Source organism: Oryctolagus cuniculus, chromosome 8, assembly GCF_964237555.1.
Source record: "Oryctolagus cuniculus chromosome 8, mOryCun1.1, whole genome shotgun sequence".
Lineage (NCBI taxonomy): Eukaryota > Metazoa > Chordata > Mammalia > Lagomorpha > Leporidae > Oryctolagus > Oryctolagus cuniculus.
Genome location: NC_091439.1, coordinates 97,694,255 through 97,717,438, shown reverse-complemented (window position 1 = coordinate 97,717,438; position 23,184 = coordinate 97,694,255). Strand labels below are relative to the sequence as shown.

The following is a 23,184-nucleotide window of genomic DNA, read 5'->3' as shown; positions in this document are numbered from 1 at the left end:
TGGCCACAGCAGAGAGCTGGCCTGGAAGAGGGGCAACCAGGACAGAATCCGGCGCCCCGATCGGGACTAGAACCTAGGATGCCAGCTCCGCAGGCGGAAGATTAGTCTATTGAGCCGCAGCACCGGCCTATTATTTCAAACATTATACGAAAATAAATCTGAGAAAGATTTAATCAAGAGTTAAATGTAAAGTTAAGCAATCAGACTAGTTAATTATTCAGGATAAAATAAGAACCTTATATCACACAAGTAATTCAGAAATTTACAATGGAAAATATCAATAGGAAAATAGTTGGCCATATACTAATGAAATAATTCTTTCCAACAGGAGTATAAACATTACTGGACAGAGCTGAGAGGAACTACACTTTTCTTTTACACCGACAAAAAAAGTACAAAAGTAAGTGTTAAACATTTTCAGCTGATTCAATATTTTTAACAATCTACCCTTGTCACATAATTTATTATTCATTTTGGATTTTCTGCCATTCAATAATAAAAATTCTCTGATAAAACCAATTCAAATATGATAATTAAATCTGTAAGGTTTGTCAATTCTGATAAAACTAAAGGTAAAATTTCCTGACCAACTCAAAAGAAGTCATTAAATCATGTTTTTCACTTTGCATTATTTTCTTTCTCATTCTAATAATTAAAGCTTTATTAAAAGGTAAAAATTTTAGACATCTGTATACAAATTGCTTAATATAAAATGATAATTTTGGGCACTGGCAATGTGGCATAAGTTAAGCCTGCGTTTGTGACACTAGCATACCATATTGTTTTGTTTTGTTAAAACAGAATTTACTGCCTTTTTTTTTTTTTTTTTTTTTTTGACAGGCAGAGTTAGTGAGAGAGAGAGAGACAGAGAGACAGGTCTTCCTTTTTCCATTGGTTCACCCCTAAAGTGGCCGCTATGGCTGGCGCGCTGCCAGGATCCGAAGCCAGGAGCCAAGTGCTTCTCCTGGTCTCCCATGCAGGTGAAGGGCCCAAGCGCTTGGGCCATCCTCCACTGCACTCCCTGGCCACAGCAGAGAGCTGGACTGGAAGAGGAGCAACCAGTACAGAATCCGGTGCCCCAACTGGGACTAGAACCCAGGGTGCCAGCGCTGCAGGCAGAGGATTAGCCTAGTGAGCCATGGCGCCAGCCAGACACTAGCATATCATATTGAAGCACAGATTTTAGTACTAGCTATTCTGCTTCTGATCTAGGTCCTTGCTAATGCACCGGGGAAGGCAGCAGATATTGGTCCAAGTACTTGCATCCAACACCCCACAGAGGAGACATGGATTGAGTTCCTGGTTCCTGCCTGGCCCAAACCTGGCTTTTGTGGCCATCTGGGGAGCGAACTAATGATTAGAAGATCTCTGTGTCCTGCTCTCTCTCTCTCTCTCTCTCTCCCTCTCTCTCTCACTCTGCCTTTCAAATGCACAAATAAATCTTTAAAAATGATAGCTGTGAATTCCCCCACTTTTAATTTTGCTTAGTCTGAAGTTATAATCTCAAAGGAGCAAGATGATCTCCAGGGCATAACAACATACAATGTCACAGCTCATTTTTCTAGAAAGTCAAAAGAGCACTCCCAAGAAGTAGAATTTGTATAAGCTTAAGCATGAGAATAAAACAATTGTAAGACAGTTATTTCCATGAATTTCAAATTCTGATTGTCTTATTTTTTTTCATGAATAAGATGTGATTTTTTTCTTTAGTGGCAAATCTTGCCTACCTTGGGATGCTGCACTTACAAGAGATTTTATAACCAAGAACTTTAAAGAATAGCATTTTGGATCATGAATATGGCACCTCATGCTTCTCAGAATAACATTATTGGATGCCCACATCTAACAAAAGAAGGAAACAGTGCCTCTATGATGAGCAGTCTACCTACTAGTATTTCAGCAATATTATTGGTAAACTAGCCAGAAGTCAATTTAAAACAACAAATTTAAAAGGATTGTCTTTTATTACAGTTCTGAATATATAAAAATTATACAAGGGTGATTTTAAATATTGTAATAAATTTTAAAAACCTAATTCTGTTGTGCATTCTAAAAGTATCAGAAAATATCAAAGACCCTGGTCTAACAGTGAACAAGAGAGAGAACAGTTATTTCTCATTTACTAACAGGCAAGATACATCATTGATTAGTGACGGAGGGACTGTTATCCTTAAACAGACTGTCAGTTTTTATCCTGCACTTGCCACTGTTACCTATGGGGTAGTAGGTTGGTTAGTTAACCTCTCTGTCTCAATGTATCAGATGGGGATTGGTAGGACATAGCTGACATCAATCAGGCAATCTAAAGAGAGCTTACTAAAGATTTAAGAAAATATTCAAGGTGGTGGACAGGATGTAGGGAAAACATAAATGGTATTCAGTGCCTTATTATTTTCTTTCTTTCTTTCCTTTTTTTTGGACAGGCAGTTAGTGAGAGGGAGACAGAGAGAAAGGTCTTCCTTTTCCGTTGGTTCATACCTCAAATGGCCGCCGTGGCTGGTGTGCTGCGGCCAGCGCACTGCGCCGATCCGAAGCCAGGAGGCAGGTGCTTCCTCCTGGTCTCCCCTGCAGGTGCAGGGCCCAAGCACTTGGGCCATCCTCCACTGCACTCCTGGGCCACAGGAGAGAGCTGGCCTGGAAGAGGAGCAACTGGGACAGAATCCGGCGCCCCGACCGGGACTAGAACCTGGGTGCCGGCGCTGCAGGCGGAGGATTAGCCTAGTGAGCCAAGGCGCTGGTCTTCAGTGCCTTATTATAACACCTAGGAGTGAGATTAGGGAGTTGAAGGGTGGTTGGGAGAGTTTTGTGGAGCAACTGCACAAGACAATAGATACTTACTCTCCTTATCTGCTAGTGTTTTCCTGGGTCCAACTCAATGGGAAGTCAAAGGATAAGGGAGTCCTTTGATGTGGTCCATACAGGTCTTGGTGCAGTGTTGGGTAGAAAAAAAAAAAAGTGAGTCTAGAGGGGCAAATAAAAGATATCCAACACAATTTTCAAATTCCTAAAGTGAGGATGTGAAAGTAGCCCATCCTGTAAGGCTTTCAGAAGAATGAAATGGGCTGATACACGTGAGGTGTTAGCATAGCTGGCACAGGGTGAGCATTCAAGCACTTTACATGTTTTATCTCATTTAACTCTTTTTTGTTATTTTTCTGTTTTAAAACTTTTATTTAGGTAGGTTGCATGTGTCCAGGAATCTATCCATTTCTGATAGGTTTCCCTGTTTGCTGGCATACAAGTCCTTGTAGTAATTTCTGATGATTCTTTTTATTTCTATGGTGTCTGTTGTTACGTTTCCTTTTTCGTCTCTGATTTTATTGATTTGGGTCTTCTTTTTTTAGTTAGTTGAGCCAATGGGGCGTCAATTTTGTTTATTTTTTCAAAAAACCAGCTCCTCGTTTGGCTGATTTTTTTGTAATTTTTTTTTTTTTGGATTCAATCCTGTTGATTTCTTCTCTGATTTTAATTATTTCTCTTCTCCTACTAGATTTGGGTCTGGTTTGCTGCAGATTTTCTAGATCCTTGAGATGCATTGAAAGCTCATCTATTTGGTGCCTTTCCAATTTCTTAATGTAGGCACCTATTGATATAAACTTTCCTCTTAACACTGCTTTTGCTGTACCCCATAAGTTTTGGTATATTGTGCTGTTATCCTCATTTACTTCCAGAAAATGTTTGATTTCTCTTTTGATTTCTTCTATGACCCATTGTTCATTCAGGAGCATGTTGTTCAGTCTCCATGTATTTGCATATGCTCTAGGGATTCCTGAGTTGCTAATTTCCAACTTCATTCCTTTATGGTCTGAGAAACTGTTGAAACCTTTACTTAATATATGCTAAACTGATCTTCTGTATATAAAGAGAATTGAAAATCAATCTTGATGTGAATGGAAGGGGAGAGGGAGCGGGAGAGGGGAGGGTTGCGGGTGGGAGGGAAGTTATGGGGGGGCGGGAGCCATTGTAATCCATAAGCTGTACTTTGGAAATTTATATTCATGAAATAAAAGTTAAAAAAAATAAAAAACCTTTTATTTCATAAATATAAATTTCCAAAGTACAACTTTTGGGTTATAGCAGCTTCTTCCCCCCATAACCTCCCTCCCACCTGCAACCATCCCATCACCCACTAGCAACAACTCTGTATTGGGTTCTATATTAATCCCCACTTTATGAATGAGAACATTTAAGCTTTTTTTAAAAAAAAGATTTATTTATTTGAAAGGCAGAGTTACAGAGAGCTAGAGGCAGAGAGAAAGAGAGAGAGAGAAAGAGAGAGAGAGAGAGAGACTGGTTCACTCCTCAAATGGCTGGAGCTGGGCCTATCTGAAGTCAGGAACCAGGAGCTACTTCTGGGTCTCCTACATGGGTGCAGGTACCCAAGGGCTTGGGTCATCTTCTACTACTTTCCCAGGCCATAGCAGAGAACTGGATGCGAAGAGGAGTAGCCTGGATTTGAACTGGTGCCCACATGAGATGCTGGCATTGCAGGTGGCAGCTTTACCCACTACACCACAGCACAAGCCCCAAGAATATTTAAATTTTTCTTTTAAAGATTTATTTATTTATTTGAAAGTCAGAGTTACACAGAGAGAGGAGAGGCAGAGAGAAAGAGAGAGAGAGAGATGTCTTCCATCACATGGTTCACTCCCCAGATGGCCGCAACGGCTGGAGCTGTGCTGATCCAAAGCCAGGAGCCAGGAGCTTCTTCTGGGTCTCCCATGCAGGTGCAGGGGCCCAAGGACTTGGCCCATCCTCCACTGGTTTCCCAGGCCATAGCAGAGAGCGGGATCAGAAGAGGAGCAGCCGGGACTAGAACCGGCGCCAATATGGGATGCCGGTGCTTCAGGCCAGGGCGTTAACCCGCTGCGCCACAGTGCCGGCCCCAAGAATATTTAAATTTAAGAATTAAGAAATTGTGCGAGGCTGGCACTGCGGCTCACTAGGCTAATCCTATGCCTGAGGCACCAGCATACAGGGTTCTAGTCCCTGTCGGGGTGCTGGATTCTGTCCCGGTTGCCCCTCTTCCAGTCCAGCTCTCTGCTGTGGCCCAGGAGTGCAGTGGAGGATGACCCAAGTGCTTGGGCCCTGCACCCCATGGGAGACCAGGAGAAGCACCTGGCTCCTGGCTTCGGATTGGCGCAGTGTGCTGGCCATAGCAGCCACTGTGGGGTGAACCAACGGAATAAAGGAAGACCTTTCTCTCTGTCTCTCTCTCTCTCTCTCATTGTCCACTCTGCCTGTCAAAAAAAAAATTGTGGGAGATCTGAGAGCTAATAGAAGGGGCACAATCCAGGTCTTGCCCCTGAGCTAATCTCAGGCGGAGGATTAGCCTATTACCCCGCGGTGCTGGCCGAGCTCATCTTCTTAACCACTATTAGTGAAAACTGTTGTAATGAATTGCTGCATAATTTCCTATGTAGCAATTTTGTTTAAAGAAGATGCAGACCATTGGAAGTTTTTGGGTGATAGTCTCAGAGCGAAAAATTAGGATGGACTAGATGAAAATTGTTGCCTACAGTAGAGAAGATTTGAAGCTGCCTTTGAGTATTTACAAGGTTGTCAGGAGATGTTAAAGAGTCAATGAATTTATATAGTGTCACTCAAGAGAAAAGGGACCAGGACCAATGGATGGAAATTTCCTAGAGAAGAACTGTGGCTTAATACTAGAAAAGCATGCTACTAGGCAGAGCTGCTTAGCAGGGAAAAGTGCCATGTTGTTAGACGTACAAATATAGGCTGGATGACTTCACAGAGGTTCCCTGGAGGAGATTCAGGCATCTGGGCTAGACAGATGACATTTAAGGCTCTTCGCAGCTTATAATTAAATACAAAAAGATACAACTTCTTTTCCTGTAATCAATGGATCAGCTTACACTGCTCATATCTAACTCTGCCACCTCTTCCTTTGTTGCTTCCTCCTTCGTCAGAGCAAAACTCACTGAGCCTGATCTAGACAAACTATTAGAAAAAGATTTTTGTTTAAGTTTACATTCTCTTCCTTCCTGTGTGTCTTTCCTTCCTCTTTGTTCATTAAAAATAATTAGGCCGGGCCGGCACCGCGGCTCACTAGGCTAATCCTCCGCCTAGCGGCGCCGGCACACTGGGTTCTAGTCCCGGTCGGGGCGCCGGATTCTGTCCCGGTTGCCCCTCTTCCAGGCCAGCTCTCTGCTGTGGCCAGGGAGTGCAGTGGAGGATGGCCCAGGTGCTTGGGCCCTGCACCCCATGGGAGACCAGGAAAAGCACCTGGCTCCTGGCTCCTGCCATCGGATCAGCGCGGTGCGCAGGCCGCAGCGTGGCGGCCATTGGAGGGTGAACCAACGGCAAAGGAAGACCTTTCTCTCTCTCTCTCTCTCTCACTGTCCACTCTGCCTGTCAAAAAAAATAAGTAAATAAATAAATAAATAAATAATTAGGCCAACCCACACTTACCTTCAGTCTCACTAACATGGAAATGACTCTAGGAAAAAAATTATTTACCTATTTTTTATGCTGTACTATTTTTAGAAAAGCTAAAAAAGGAGGCTTGCAAGAATACAGTAAAATAAGTTATGTTAGGTGTAACTGAGAGAAAAATAAAAGATAATAAAAAGTCAAGAATGAGGCTAATTTAGCAAAAACCCTCTACTACATTTTCCAAAATTCTTTATAATAGCAGAGGACCATTCTGACTCTTTGCATAAAGACCAGTTCATATAGACCAATTGCTTAGAAGAAATGTTTTTATTGTACTTGGATAAGACAGGAATTTCTTAATAGGATTCTAATAGCTAGTGGTGTATAGCAAATGTTGAATGATAACTTTCTAAAAAAAAAGTATAATCTCATGATTAGAAAGTAAATTAGAAGTATGTCATCAGAAATTAAAAGAAAAATAAGAAAAGAACTAGGAAGAAGGGTGGGAGGGAGGCAAGAATCATTTTGGTCTTAAAACTGTATATATGAAATATATGGGGGCTGGCGCTGTGGCATATTGGGTAAAGTCGTGGCCTTCAGTGCTGGCATCCCATGGGCTCCTGTTCGAGTCCTGGCTGCTCCACTTCCAATCCAGCTCTCTGCTATGGCCTGGGAAAGCAGTGGAAGATGGCTCAAGTCCTTGGGCCCCTGCATCCATGTGGGAGACCCAGAAGAAGTTCCTGGTTCCTGGCTCCTGGCTTCAGATCAGCACAGCTCCAGCCGCTGTGGCCAATTGGGGAGTGAACCAGCGGATGGAAGACCTCTCTTTCTCTCTGCCTCTCCTTTTCTCTTTGTGTAACTCTGACTTTCAAATAAATAAATAAATCTTAAAAAAAAAAAAAAGGCAGAGAGACAGAGAGAGAGAAAGAGGGCAGGACACAGAGATCTTCTATTCATTAGGAAAAAAAAGAAATATATGAAATCTGTCCCCTTTATATAAGTAAATAAATAAAAGATTAAAATGTATTTATGAATATTTACATTTAAGCATATAAATATTACTGATATGAAGACTGTATAACATACAATTTAAAAAACACCCAATGCCCCTTATTTAACTTCCATATAGCCAACTGATTTCTCACCTTACACTTTCTTTGTTTTTTGTTGTACTCTTGCATTGGTAGCCAACTATGATTGTGATTCTGTTATGATTTGACAAATTGAGACAGATTCTAGTTTTCTGTATCCTTAATAAACACATTGGTATTAAATGTGATGTTTGACATGAAGGTTGGCTAATATTTTCATTTTTGGGAATAAGTAAAAAGAAAGTGAAACAATGATTATGTACGTCAGAACTTCTCATCAAAGTCAATGACATGGGCAACTACTTTGCTGAACTAGGTAATCGTTTTTGAATTTTGGAAACTATTTTGTCAATTTTTGTTTTATTTACAAGGAAACAGCTACAGACACAACAACAAACTGAAGTTTTACCAGCAATAATGAACATTTTCTCCTTTTATTTTTTTTAAAGGATTTATTTATTTATTTGGAAAGGCAGAGATACAGAGACAGAAGGAGTGAGAATTTTTTTTTTAAGTATTTATTTATTTACTTGAGAGGCAGAGTTACAGACAGAGGGACAGAGAGAGAGGTCTTCCATCCGCTGGTTCACTCCCCAAATGGCTGCAACAGCTGGGGTAGGACTGATCCTTAGCCAGGAGTTTCCTCTGGGTCTCCCACACAGTGTGTGGGCCCAAGCACTTGGACCATTTTTTACTGCTTTCCCAGGCCATCAGGAGGGAGCTGGATTGGAAGTGGAGCAGCTGGGATACAAACTGGTGCCTATATTGGATACTAGTGCCATAAGCAGGTATCTAAACTCTACACCACAGCGCCGACCCCTCCTTTGCTTTCTTGAGTTTAGACTGAGGGCCAGCAATCTGTGGATCTTAGCCAAATCTAGTCAGATGTTATTCAGACTTTGACCTGGCGTGGAGTTTTATATTTTTAAAGTGTTGCAAGGGAGAAGAGAAACAAAGAAGAGAATGTAACAGAGACTGTACGCATGCCTACTAAAATATTGACTATTTGGCCTTTTACAAAAAAAAAAAAAGTGCTGCTCCTTGAACAATTAGGAAAACAATTGTCAAGTCCTGATTTGTAAGACTTACCTGTTTTCATGATGCAAATACTCCCACTGTGGCTGCTTTCAAACTCTCAGCGAGATCTCTTTGGACAGGGAGTTGGGAAGAAAAACACAGCAGCTCATCATTATATAGGATTTTCGCCACAGAGAAATGTAGATGTAAAGAACCTGGAGCACATTGAATGATAAGATGTGGTAATATGATTAGAAAGTAATGAATTTGGGGGCTGGCGCTGTGGCATAGAAGGCTAAGCCTCTGCCTGCGATACCGATTCCAATGCCAGCTGTTCCACTTCTGATCCAGCTCCCTGCTACTGTGCCTAGGGAAGCAGCAGCAGATGGCCAGTGTGCTTGGATCCCAGAAGCTCCTTGCTCCTAGCTTCTGCCTGGCCCAGCCAGCCCCAGCTGTTGCAAACATTTGGGGAGTGATGGATGGAAGATCTCTCTCTCTCCTCTTTAAATAAAAAATTTTAAATGCAATAAATTTTTAGCTTTAACTACCTTTGTTTTTTTAATGTAATTCATTTACTGGTATGTTTATATACATATAATTTAAATTTTAATAATGGCTCACAAATTTTCTGAAAATGTAATAATTGGCTTTTGCAAACTTGTGTGTCAGGTCCAGCTTAACACCACATAATACATTTCCAGTGCTTTCCAGGGCTGGGAAAACCCAGTTATCATGCAAAGTGCAAATCTATTGTAGGGAAATTATTATTTATTTTCCTTCCTCCTAGAACTCATGTGTATTACCTATGAAGTAATGAGGTTTCCCTTTATCATTGCAGTATGTTGACAAATTAGACCTAATAGACCTCACAGGTCTTACTGGCCAGACTTCAACTGAAAAGAACTGTGCAAAGTTCACCCTTGTTTTGCCAAAAGAGGAAGTGGAACTGAAGGTGAGTGAGGAGAAACAGTGGTCTGCAAACAGTTATGGTTATACATGGTATCCACCTCTTTACACACAGTGACTGAGGATAAGAGGAATTGCAAAGGTGGGGGAAGGTAAGCCTTTGAGCCAATTAGTATTTCTTGCCTTTTGCCAACAGCTGGAGTTTTCTGAATTTGGATTTAAAAGAGTATGTTCGCTTGTTTAGTATACAAGCACAATGAAACCATATACTTTTGTCCTCAAAGTCAAGGGTCCCACCTGGTGTTTTTAAAAGGTTGTTCTTAGATCCGTATTCAAGGTGAGCCAATGACAGTCAACCAACAACTACATTAATAACATTAAGAGAGCAACTTGCGATTTAGTAAGAGGTAATTGGAGCCTTTCACAGATTTCGGATTGACCTTGAGAGCATGGGTCTTTTAACTTCAGTATAACAGGAATCTGCTGGATGTAGGAAATCCAGGCCCTATCCTAGCCTGGACCTCAGAATCTATAAGCTCTTAGATGATTCATAGATATGAAGGTTAAGAGAGCAGGAGAGCAGACAGAGGCCTAGGTTGGATTTGGGACTGTTAGCCATATGACTGCAGATTAGTTACTAAACCTCTTGGTAGAGAAGTCATAACTTCATTTCTTCACCCACAAGTAAGTCTTCTCAGATGTAATCCTCTTACTGAGATCTGCCTGGACCACTTCATTAAATTTGCAACCTTGTCCCTTGCTGTATCCCTCAGTTATACTACCAGTCTCTCTTAAGCTGCTCTACATTTTGTTTTTCCCACTTACTAGCCTTGGAGACTAAAATTTACTCACTATTATGCTCATCATTCATTGCTTCATGCTAAACCCTAAACTCCATGAGAACTAGGAGTTTTGTTTTGTTCCCTGGTATTAGGCAGAACCTAGAATAATGTCCAGCATTTGAAGGTACTCAATAAATACATTAAATGGATAAATATATAAAATAACAACAGTAAACAAATAGTGTCTTTCAGTGAGTTACCATGAAGGACAAAATTACAATTTAGTTTAAAGAATCTTAATTGGCTTTTTTTTTTTTTTTGACAGGCAGAGGGGACAGTGAGAGAGAGAGAGACAGAGAAAAAGGTCTTCCTTTGCCGTTGGTTCACCCTCCAATGGCCACCGCGGCCAGTGCGCTGCAGCCGGCGCGCCGCGCTGATCCGATGGCAGGAGCCAGGTGCTTCTCCTGGTCTCCCATGGGGTGCAGGGCCCAAGCACTTGGGCCATCCTCCACTGTACTCCCTGGCCACAGCAGAGAGCTGGCCTGGAAGAGGGGCAACCGGGACAGAATCCAGCGCCCCGACCGGGACTAGAATCCGGTGTGCCGGCGCCGCAAGGTGGAGGATTAGCCTAGTGAGCCACGGCGCTGGCCCTTAATTGGCTTTATTTTCAATTTTAGAATCTGGCAGTACTTCATTTCATGAAATAAAGTGTTCTGCTGCACTGAGTAGAAGTTGATTTTATGCAGAGAGAGGTTAAACAAAGCGCAAGTGAAAAACCAAAACTGGATTGCTCGTTGCAATGTTACTATCTTTATCATTTCAAAATTATTTTCTTTATCAGGTAGTGTGTGTATGGTGGACCGGAAGAGGACAGTCACTATAAAAAAGTAACTGGTTAACATTAGGTTATTTCAGGTTACCCCCTCTTCCTGTAAGCATTAAAACAGAATCTCATTGCCATGCCCACTAAAATTGCCCTGTTTGGAAAATTTGGCTGTTACCTCTCTGTTTCCTGATTTCTCAGGAGGATCAGGTAACAATGTAGATTTCATTTGGTGATGCGGAACTTTGATGGGGTGACTCCATTTTGACTTTAGTCTAGTCTGGTGGGGCCCTGTGAGGAACTTAGTCTAAAGCAATGGCTTCCTATAATTGTTTCAATAGTAGTTGCCATTGTAAGTGCTCAAAAGATGTCGATTGCTATTGTTTGTAGTGGTAGTAGTAATATTCAGAGCTAAGAATTGGCAATTTCTAATTGGATGCCCCAAACTTAAAATTAGTCAAAGTTAAATACCAATGGAGAAGGTAACCATTTGCTGACATACTGCAGAAATTAGTATTAGAATTAAAACTTAGATTTTTTAATTAAGTAAATTTATACAATTAAACTTTATTTGTAAGATATATTTCTGTTTTCTTGTAAAAGAATACAGTATTGAAATACTTCATAAATATACCTTAATAGTTATGAGAAAAGGAAAATGATTTATTCCCTTCACCTGATTTTAAATGGTTAAGAATTACTATTGACTGACTTAAGTAAAGTGCTTTAATAGAAGAATGTACGTTTTATCAATCTTGCTGGGTTTTGATGGCTTATATACTTTGGGTCATACATGTAAAATAATCATGAAATTTTAAAGTTATTTGAAGTTAATAATTAAGTATTAATGTTCAGTCATTCGTGTTTGATTGTTTATCTCTGTTTGTCTTCATCTTTAGACAGAGAACACAGAAAGCGGGGAACAATGGAGAGGATTCATTCTCACAGTATCAGAGGTAGGAAGGTCATTGCTTCTTTAAATTCTTTTTAAAAAATATTTATTTTACAGGTAGAGAAAGAGAGGAGAGAGAGAAAGAGAGAGAGAGAAGGGATGGGGGGAAAGATCCCATCTGCTGGTTCATTCCTTAGATGCTCACAAGCCTGGGCCTGGGCCAGGGCCAAGACAAAGCCAGGAGCTGGAAACTCAATCCAGATCATCCATGTGGGTTGTAGGAACTCAGTTATTTGAGCTATTATCACTGCTTCCCAGGTAGAGTTAGAAGTGAGAGCAGAGAATTGTACCCAGGAACTCTAGTGTGGGATGCAGGAATCTTAAACAGCAGGCTAAATACCTGCTCCTTGAAAGTTATTACTTTTGATTGATTCATGTATTCAAAAATATTTGCTGAATACCTATAGGAACCATGCAAAAGTAGCCGAAGCTGTAGAAGGAGGCTACAAAAAGTTCATGGAAATTGAATTATGTTTTACTACATGTTTTGAAACCTCCTAATAACAGTTGAAAAAGATCTAAACTCTTGCATATGCTTAGGAATTTTACATTTTTATCAGGTGGATTTAGAAAGAGACAGAAAATAAATGAATAAACAAACAATATCATTTCACATTGTAATAATTGCCATGAGGAAAATAAACAGAGCAATGTACTAGTGAATAATGGGCGGTCAAGGAGATCAGCTTTTTAGCCTGTGGCCATACCATCCTGAATGCACCTGATCTTGTCTGGTCTCTTCTTTCAACCCAGTAGTTCTTGGGACAGCCTGATATTTGTAGCTCACATGTTCTTTTTTTTTTTTTTTAAGATTTATTTATTTATTTGAAAGGCAGAGCTACAGAGAGGCAGAGGCAGAGAGAGAGAGAGAGAGAGGTCTTCCATCTGCTGGTTCACTCCCCAGATGGCTGCAAGGGCTGAAGCGGCACCGATCTGAAGCCAAGAACCAGGAGCTTCTTCTGGGTCTCTCACACAGGTGCAGGAGCCCAAGGACTTGGGCTATATTCTACTGCTTTCCCAGGCCATAGCAGAGAGCTGGATTGGAAGTGGAGCAGCTGAGACTCAAACCAGTGCCCAAATGGGATGTCAGCACTGCAGGTGGCGGCTTTACCAGCTATGCCACAGCTCCGGTCCCTAGCTCACATTTTCTAAAATATCTTTCAATTACTCTCTTAGTTACTTATACACATTTATAACATGCTGATATGGATTTTTATAAACACCATAGACAACATAAAAGGGTCTAAAACATCAATACAAAAATCACTTTCAAACATTTGTTTAGTGAGTTTAAAAGAATGTTTATCTGATCAATTCTGGTATTTTGTCAGAGGCAAATTTTAAGATCTACTGCTTAGAGTTTACTGTTGCAGGGAGATCACTATCACCATGTTAAATAAAGCCACTGTAGCAACTATCTGCAAAATGTGAGGTATTTTGATAAGTAGACCCAAAACAGTACTGAATTCATCAGTAATTTAGAAGTTATGAAAACTTCCCATGTTTATTAGAATCAAATACAGATTCTATCCAAAGCTAGTTTCCAAGTAAAGCCTTGGTAGTCAGATGAGACAAGCACTGCGCTTTTCGAAGATGCTAGAGGCTAGTTATTTATCTGAGTTCTAATAGGTAAAAACTGGCAGTTCAACCACTACATAAGGAGGTTACAGGGAGGTGAGTTAAACCTGTGAGTGAGGGAAAAAATTCTTGGGGGAATTGTATTCACTCTCCCTGTTATGGAAAGGCATCATTGTTTGCCTAATTATCTACCTCTCATACTGGGCTACCAATGTTCTCAAGGGTAGGTGTCAAGGACAACACTAAAACCACTGGAACTGGAGTGCCTGGCTTGGACTCTCAGGTTTGCTCTTAATTCCAGCTTTCTGCTAATCTACATCCTTCAGAGGTAGAGCTAAAGGCTCAAATAGTTGGTTTATTGACACCTAGGTGGAAGACCTGAATTGAATTCCTGGTTCCAGATTTTGGCTTGGCCCAGTCCCAGATTTTGGGGGTAACTGGGGAGTGAACCAGTGGATGCAAGATCTGTCTGTCTTTCTTTCTGCCTCTGCCTCTGCCTCCCTGCCTCTCAAAATAAAAATTATGAACCATACACACACACACACACACACACACCCAGTGGAAAAATCTTGGTGCATCTTCTTGGTACATACTTTACGCTGAATGTCTTGGACATTTGTTTTTATTTTCCCTGAGGTAACTGTGGGGAGCAACTGGGAGCAACTCGGACTAGACTAAGTTACTGGAATTAAGACTTATTCTATGCATCTGCTTTCCCACAATATGGCGCTGAGAAGGGAAACAGCTTCTACACAGCTGCCTCCAGTTCAACCAATAAACTGTGGGACCTGCTCCTGATTGGAGGAGAGCAGTGTACTCGGCGTGTGGGTAGCAGAGTTGGGATTGGTGGAAGAGGACTATAAAGGAGGAGAGAGACGGCATGCAGGAGGAACATCTAAGGGGAACACCTGTGCAGCCCCCGAGAGAGCCGGCCGGCGGTGTGCCGCTCCCCTGCGGAAGTGGGGAATGTGGCAGGGGGAACCGCCCTTCCACGGAGGTGGAAGGGACAGTAGCCAACCCGGGAAGAACCAGCAGCAAACCCGGGGAGGGCCGAGCAGACAAAAGAACAGCGCAGGGTCCTGTGTCGTTCCTCCACGAAAAGGGGGAGCAACATAATGGTGCCGTGACTCGGATATGAAGCCTAGGCAGGGTTTAGTGTCGTTCTTCCATGAAGAGGGGGAGCGACATAATGGTGCCGTGACTCGGATAGGAAACCTAGGAGGGAAGAAACGGGAAGAAGTGGAAAATATCGGAGAGAGAGACTAGCAAACAGCCTAGGGAAAGCCGGACGAGAAAGGTGCCGGAAGAAGCTATTGAAAGCCTAGGCATAGACTCGGATACGGACTGTGGGAAAGAAGTTAGGATTTAAAGTGAAAGCAAGAAGAAACTTAGACTTAGATACGGACTGCAGGTTGAAAGTGAAAGTGAAACCTATAAGAAACTTAGACTTGGATACGGACTGTGGGGAGAGGCCAGGAGAAATGAGGGAGGAATATTGTTGGAAGAAAACTTAGGGAAACATACCGGGTAGAGAAAAATGTTAGGGAGGATGAAGCCGCGAGTGCAGGCCAAGGCGGAGACGTAAGCCATTTTGGAATTCTTCAAGTCAGCCCGGGGAGCAAGAGGCGAAGATCTGGAACCAGAGGCAGAGACGTGGGCCGCCAGGTTGGAATTCGCCAGGTTAGTCCGGGGAACTTGGATTGAATGCTAGTGGCGGAGACGTAAGCTACGCTGTGTGACTCGCGGAAGCCGCCGCGTGCAGAGAGAGCACGGGGCGTGAATAGATAGGGAACGCGGGGCTGGCGCGAGGCCGTGGTGCGGACGCGAAGGGGCGTGGAGACCGCGGAGTGTGTGCGCGAAGCCGAGCTGCGCAGAGCCGGGAGCCCGCCGGCGGGGCGAGGCGCCGGGAAGCCACGCAGAGCCGTGAAGCTGCCGCGGGGCGAGGTGCCGAGAAGCAGCCTCGGGGTGGGCGCCGGGAAGCCGCAGGGACAAGAGAAACAGAAGTTTAGAAGTAAAATGAGAGAAATAGGAATGCTGGAAGATAGAAGTAAAATGGGAGAAATAGGAATGCCCGGAGATAGAGAAATAGAGAAATAGAAAGGCCTCCCCACAACATGGCAATGAGAGAGCTTGGATTCGGTCTGCCTGATTAGTGAGGCGATGAGCACCTGCGGGCGGTTGGCAGCTTATGCGCCGCAGGTCACTGAAGACAGGCACGTTATCAACACCAATAAGTCTCCCCACAATACGGCAATGAGAAGGCTTGGATTTGGTTTGCCTGATTGCTAGGGCTTGTAAGCACCTGCAGGCAGAGCAGAGCATGTGCTGCAGGGCACCGAACACAGGCACGCATCAGCGCCTAAAAACCTCCTCACAACATGGCGAAGAGAGGACCCGGATTCGGTTTGCCTGATTGATAGGACTTGTAAGAACCTGTGGGCAACTCTAGCAAGCAGAGCAGAGTGTGTGCCGCGGGGCATCGAAGACAGGCGCGTATCAACGCCAAAAATAAAAAGAAAGGGGGATCTGTGGGGAGCAACTGGGAGCAACTCGGACTAGACTAAGTTACTGGAATTAAGACTTATTCTATGCATCTGCTCTCCCACAATATGGCGCTGGGAGAGGAGGAAACAGCTTCTACACAGCTGCCTCCAGTTCAACCAATAAACAGTGGGACCTGCTCCTGATTGGAGGAGAGCAGCGTACTCGGCGTGTGGGTAGCAGAGTTGGGATTGGTGGAAGAGGACTATAAAGGAGGAGAGAGACAACATGCACCAGGAACATCTACCTGAAGGAACACCTGTGCAGCCCCCGAGAGAGCCGGCCGGCGGTGTGCCGCTCCCCTGCGGAAGTGGGGAATGTGGCAGGGGGAACCGCCCTTCCATGGAGGTGGAAGGGACAGTAGCCAACCCGGGAAGAACCAGCAGCAAACCCGGGGAGGGCCGAGCAGACAAAAGAACAGCGCAGGGTCCTGTGTCGTTCCTCCACGAAGACGGGGAGCGACATAATGGTGCCGTGACTCGGATATGAAGCCTAGGCAGGGTTTAGTGTCATTCCTCCACGAAGAGGGGGAGCGACAGGTAACCATAAAAATCATTACTTTATATTGAAACATATAGATATATTATAAAATAAAATAAATTTCATGTAAATTTCAAGAGAAGACAAGTTGCCTCAGATTTTGTGCTCTGTAAATGTTGATTTGTGCTATGGCCCCAGGTTACTGTGTGTTGTTAGAACTTTAGTAAAGAGGTGTGAGAAGCACAGACTGTATTTGAAAGGGCTGAACATAGCCTTTCAATAAAATAAACCCACGTTTGAGTCCTGGTTCCACTTACCAGCTTCGTAGCCCTAGCCCAGTTATTTACTCTTTCTGAGCCTTGCTAAAAAATTTGTAAATTGGGAAAACAATAATTGTAGTATCACTGTGAGGATTTGCAATAACACATGTATGATACCTGAGCTACAATAGGCAATTAATAAGGAGTAGCTGTTTCAATAGTTCTTCCACTATTATTTTGTCATTTCTCGTTTGGTATGTAAGGGAATAGACTTATTAGTCACTAGCTAGTTTATTTATCTAGAAGATGGTCTCAAGATCTTTGATTATTTACTACCTGATCAGTAAATTTTTCTTTAAATTTCATATGTACAGGATATACATAACATATGCAATAATTGGAAAGAATGAAATAGTAGCTGAAAAGAAAGCAAAGTTCTAATGTTCTCTTCCCGCACTCTACTGTATTTTCTTGTATACTCCCTGGAAAGCATGTATCCTCCTTTGAAAATAGAGATGCTAATCAGACATAGCTGCCTGCAAACGTGAGTGTAGTCCAGCTAGTGTCACACAGACAAAAATAATCTACCAAACCACACCTTCCACGAGCACAGAGCTGGTTATAATGTTCTAAATTGGGAGGATGAGGTGCTCTGGAACTTTCCAGGTATTAATGAGCCAGTGAGCTCAGGATGAAAAATGGGACATTTGCTGCTACTTGAATGAACTTGTAGTGAAAGGTGTATATACCTTGTTTTGGAATCGGTCCAAAGCAAAATTTCCTTGGAAGAAGTGTGGGTACCCTTGCAGTTCTAAGACACTCACCCTAGACCAAGATCTATTTATAATACTTCACAGCCATCTCTGTGAGGTGCCTGAAGTACCTTAGGCCAAACAGGATCATTTCTATTAAAATCAGTGAATTGTTTGGCTGTCTTTCTTGACTGCCTACTGTTTTAATTGGTTACAGTTATCAGTTCCTCAACACGTGTCGCTCCTACCTGGGCAAGTAATCAGACTGCATGAAGTACTAGAGAGAGAAAAGAAAAGGAGGATTGAGACAGAGCAGAGGCTGAGTATGGCTGTGGAAAAAGAGAAGGAACCAATTGAAGATTATGTGGATGTACTGAACACTATGCCCACGTAAGTGCACATGAACATTTTATTTATTTGATTAGGACTAATTTCTCATTATAGAGGAAAGTTAGCACTTGACCTCATTAAACCAGGAACCACTCATTGGGGATAAATGTGTATTTCTCTGAGTACATACCACATTTCCTCTTCTATGTCAAGATCAACAAAATGCAGATTTGAACCAACCCTCTCACCACACAGGAAATCCCCTTCCACCCACACTTTTATACCAGATCTTCTTTCCAGAGCTCAGATCTAAATAAAAACTCCTATGAAGAAGGAAGGAAAAGGCTTTTCTTTTTCACAACTCTACGATTGACTGATTTTCTATCAGAAAACTATACCAAGCAGTTGTAAATAGCTGGGATGGTCTGTTCAACTGATTAGCTAGAGTAGTCGCTGAACTTGTACTTTGAAGAGGGCCCTGTGCAGTGTATGAGGTGTTGTTGGGAAATGAAGAGGCACACAACATCCTACATTTATTTGTTATATTGTTGAAAGCATTGTGAGCCCTTCCATTCCTCCTGGGAAGTTGGTGTTCTTGTCAATGACATTTGTCCTGGTTCCATCTTTCATGTGAGGTTCTGATGCATATTCTATCTGTACCATAGTCTCTGAAACCTGCCAACCATCGTTTTGGCTGTAATGTGCTTATTACAGATACATAAAAAAAATTAAAATTATTCCTGTCTCATCACTCAGAGATATTCTGCCACTAACATGTTGATAGATTACATATCCTGCCAGATTTTTTTCTATAACTACATATTTCTTTTTTCAAAATGTTATTTTCATTTTCTTTGGAAGGCAGAGAGACAAAGACAGAGATAGTAACAGAGGCAGACAAAACTTCCATTCACTGGTTCACTCCCCAAATGCCTACACTAGCCAGGACTGGGCCAGGCTCCAATGAGGAGCCCAGAACTTCATCCTAGTCTTCCACGTGGGTTGTAGGGACCCAATACTTGAACCATCACCTGCTTTCTCCTAGGGTATGCATTACTAGGAAGCTACAATTGGAGGTAGAGTCAGGACTTGAACTCAGGCACCCTGATATGGGATGTAGGCATCCCAAACAGCGTCTTAACTGCTGTATCAATTATTCACCTCTTTTTGTTTTAATGACTTACTGTCTAACTTAGTTTTTTTCACTTCTTGAAAGAAGGGGTGGGGGGTGGGGGTCTTCCATCCACTGATTCACTCCCTAGATGGCTGCAATGGCCAGAGCTGTGCCAATCCAAAGCCAGGAGCCAGGAGCTTCTTCTGGGTCTCCCATGCGGATTCAGGGGCCCAAGGACTTAAGCCATTTTCCACTGCTTTCCCAGACCATAGCAGAGAGCTGGATCAGAAGTGGAGTAGTCGGGACTTGAACTGGCACCTATTTGGGATGCTGGCACTGTAGACCGGGGCTTTAACCTACTGTGCCACAGTGGTGGCGCCCACCCACATATATTTATAACAGATCAAACTTGTAAATTGGGACCAAGATACATTATTAATTCTTGTCTTAGATTTTTCAAGTGGTGGTGGTGATCACATACTGATAAGTAAATAAGTTTTCAGGACCTCTTGTCTAAAAAGGAACATTGTACTCAGAGTAGCACCGACTTACAATACTAACAATTGTTCCAATAGAGGTAGACGTTATGAGAAAAGTTAATAGCTGCAGCCTTTAGTTTTCAAGTAATGATCTTCATTAGTTAAAAAAAAATTCTGTTTTCAATTGCACCTCTGTAGATGCTTTTACACAGTTTCCCGGAAGGAAGCCACGGAGATGCTGGAGAAGCACCCTTCCTGGGGCAACATGATCCTGAGGCCCGGCAGTGACAGCAGAAACTACTCCATCACCATCCGGCAGGAGATAGAGTATGTTTGCCTTCAAATGTGTGGAGTGGGGAAAGGCATTTTACCATAGAAAGCAGAGGAACACACGTTCAGATCAGCACCTGCTGTGTGCTTTGCTGGGGTTAAAAGAAGAAACGCAAGAATAGGGGATGTGGTGTAAGTAATGCTAGCATCTCAGGCAAGGCTAGCATTTGCAGCCGGGAAGAAGATGAATGAGCAAAGCACTTTGGTCCTGGATATAGATGTTGTTTATTTATTTGATTTAACAAATATTTATTAACTGCTACCATGTGCTAAGCAATGATCTAGCATGCAGCAATGAACAAATAACATGCCATGTCCCAATGAGCTTCATCCACTTGCTAATTACCCCTTAGAAACAGATACTTTGTACACTAGGCATGAGTACTGAAGAGATGGCAAGAATGGTCCATGGTAAATAGAATCCTAGTTCTGTGTGTATGTGTACATTCTCATTTTTTTCATTTATTAAAAGCTAACATCTAGAGTTAATGGACTTTCAATTCCACTAAAAATACAATAACCTAGATTTTAGTTATAACTTGCTTGATTTATAATTTAATTGACTAAATTGAAACAGAAATAAAAATTTATGACTGCCATCAAATATCAGCGAGCTTAGATGAACTCCTTAGCGTGGACTTTTTAATATTACCCGGCCTAGGAGTTTGTCCTTTATTTTATTATTTAAGATTTTTATTTATTTATTTGAGAGGTAGAAATATAGACAGAGGGAGAGGCAGAGAGAAAAGTCTTCCATCTACTTGTTCACTCCCCAAATGGCTGCAATGGCCATAGCTGGGCTGATCCGAAGCCGGAGCCAGGAGCTTCTTCTGGGTCTCCTATGCAGGTGCAGGAGCCTAAGCACTTGGGCCATCTTCTACTGCTTCCAGGCCATAGCAGAGAGCTGGACTTGAAGAAGAGCAACCAGGACCAGAACTGGCGCCCATGTGGGATGCCGGTACCAAAGACAGAAGCTTAGCCTACTATGCCACAGCAGTGGCCCTGGAGTTTGTCCTTTACAAAGGCTTTGGAAATTGAGTATCACAAAAAACACAAAATGTCTTTATACCCACTTTTAAGAAGAAGTGGCTGTAAAACAAATTTACGTATATTTTTAAAACAGAAATATAATCTGATTGAATGCAAAATCAGATAACACAAGGGAGTGATTTTTCCCACCTTCATATTATTCTTTTCTTAGTCTGACTGTTTGCTCCATGTACATACAAACCCTGTGTTACTATGCTGCATAGTATGCATAGAATGCAATCCCAAGAAATGATGACTCTATAAAGACCATAGATGAGGATGCTTCAAAAAGTTCATGGGAAAATGGACCTAAAACTTTATTTTGGTGCAAAAACATTCTGATACAGATGTGGTTTGTGCCCCTATGAAATGAATTTCTATACTTAAGATATAACTTTTTTTAAAGATCTATTTATTTATTTGGAAGGCAGTTAGAGAGAGAAAGGGAGAGACACAGAGAAGTCTTCCATCTGTCGGTTCACTTCCCAATCAGCCAAAATGGCCAGAGCTGGGTCTGGGCCAGGCAGCAACTCCATCCATGTTTCCTACCTGGGTGGCAGTTGGGCCATCTTCCACTACTTTCCCAAAAACAGCATCAGGGAGCTGGATTGGAAGTGAATCAGCCAGGAATCACTGCAGGTAGTGGCTTAACCCACTGTGCTACAATGCCAGCCTCATAACCTTATACTGTCACATATATTACAGTGCTCCTCATATCCATGACTCGTCGGAGAAAACACATTTTTCTTATTCTCTTTTCTGTTTGCATACATTACATATATGAATAATAACAGGAAAAATAAAAATATCCAAATTTCAGAGTCATATTTTACTCTTCTCTATTGTCCCTTTGTTATTCAGCCAACTTTTAAAAAATATTATATATATATATATTTACCTAGAAACCTTTTTTTGAGGTATACAAACTTCATGTGTTTCTTCCCACACTATTTTCCTTCTGCCCGCATTTCCACCCTTCTTCCTCCCTCTCCAATTCCCATTTTTATTTTTTACAAAGTTCTATTTTCAAACAACTTTTTACTCAGAAGATTAACCCTACACTTAGTAAAGAGTTCAGCAAATAGCATGAAGAAAAAAAATACCATTACTCAACAGTCAAGACAAGGGCTGTTCAAAGTCATTGCATCTCAAAGTGCCAACTTCACTCCTATGGATTACCTTTTGTTTTTTGAAAGATTTATTTATTATTTATTTGAAAGTCAGAGTTACACAGAGAGAGAAGGAGAGGCAGAGAGAGAGAGAGAGGTCTTCCAACTGCTAGTTCACTCCCCAGTTGGTCGCAATGGCCGGAGCTGCGCTGATCCAAAGCCAGGAGCCAGGAACCTCTTCTGGGTCTCTCACACGGGTTCAGGGGCCCAAACACTTGGGCCATCCTCTACTGTTTTCCCAGGCCATAGCAGAGAGCTGGATCTGAAGTGGAGCAGCTGGGACTTGAAGAGGCACCCACATGGGATGCTGGCACTGCAGGTGGAGGCTCTACCGGCTACACTGCAGTGCCGGCCCTTAGATTACCTTTTAGGTACTCTATTAGTTACCACAGAGAGGGAGAACATTAGATATTTGTCTTCTGGGGACTGGTTTATTCCACTAAGTATAATGGTTTCCAGTTGCATCAATTTTGTTGCAAATGACAAGATTTCTTTTTCTTTCTTTCTTTTTTAATGTTGCGTAGTATTTGATAGTGCATCTATACCATAATTTATTTAGGATATAAATTTAATATTGCAGTTTTTATTTGTATTTGTGTTGATTTAAGCTATATTTAAATTCATAAGGAGCCTGACAAAGGATTTTATATCAAAGTTACATAATTCTCATTGTATTGAGCTCACTTGCAGATTTGATTCTGCTTTTGTCAGCTGAAATTTATAATATTTCATAGAACTAATAACTGTATCCCCTCTCCCCCAAGTACATATTTAGGAAGCAAGTGGGGTCGATTGGTCAAACTGAAGACTTCTAATACTGTGGCAAAGAACTTGGGCCTGAAAATGGCCAAGAAAAATTTTTACTGCTATTGTACAAATTGTCCTTAAGAGCAGATACATCTGTAATATTAAGGATTGTTACATGTGTTCTTAAAGGCATCAAAACAACCCTTTTAGAATGCCCAACTTTAATATCTTCTATTTATCAAGTCACTTAATTTCCAAGGCTGGCAATTGTAGAGAGGATCAGAATTTTGCTTGTTACACTAGAAAGCTTAATGTAAAGAATTTGGTAGAAACTTAGACTATTAGGAAGCACCTGTGTTACCCATAAAACCAACTCATTCTCTCTCAGGTTATAGGAGACGTGTTCAG

The 23,184-nt window shown here is 42.0% G+C and overlaps 1 protein-coding gene across 1 annotated transcript in view; it reads left to right on the top strand.

Annotated features, from left to right (window-relative positions):
• STAP1 (signal transducing adaptor family member 1) overlaps positions 1 to 23,184 on the top strand; it is a 65,225-nt gene that overhangs the window by 23,210 nt on the left and 18,831 nt on the right. The window contains exons 3-7 of the mRNA XM_051819773.2: positions 329 to 400; positions 9,343 to 9,456; positions 11,915 to 11,971; positions 17,796 to 17,968; positions 19,700 to 19,828. Coding sequence (XP_051675733.1) covers positions 329 to 400; positions 9,343 to 9,456; positions 11,915 to 11,971; positions 17,796 to 17,968; positions 19,700 to 19,828 — 545 coding nt within the window. The remainder of the gene's footprint in view (positions 1 to 328; positions 401 to 9,342; positions 9,457 to 11,914; positions 11,972 to 17,795; positions 17,969 to 19,699; positions 19,829 to 23,184) is intronic.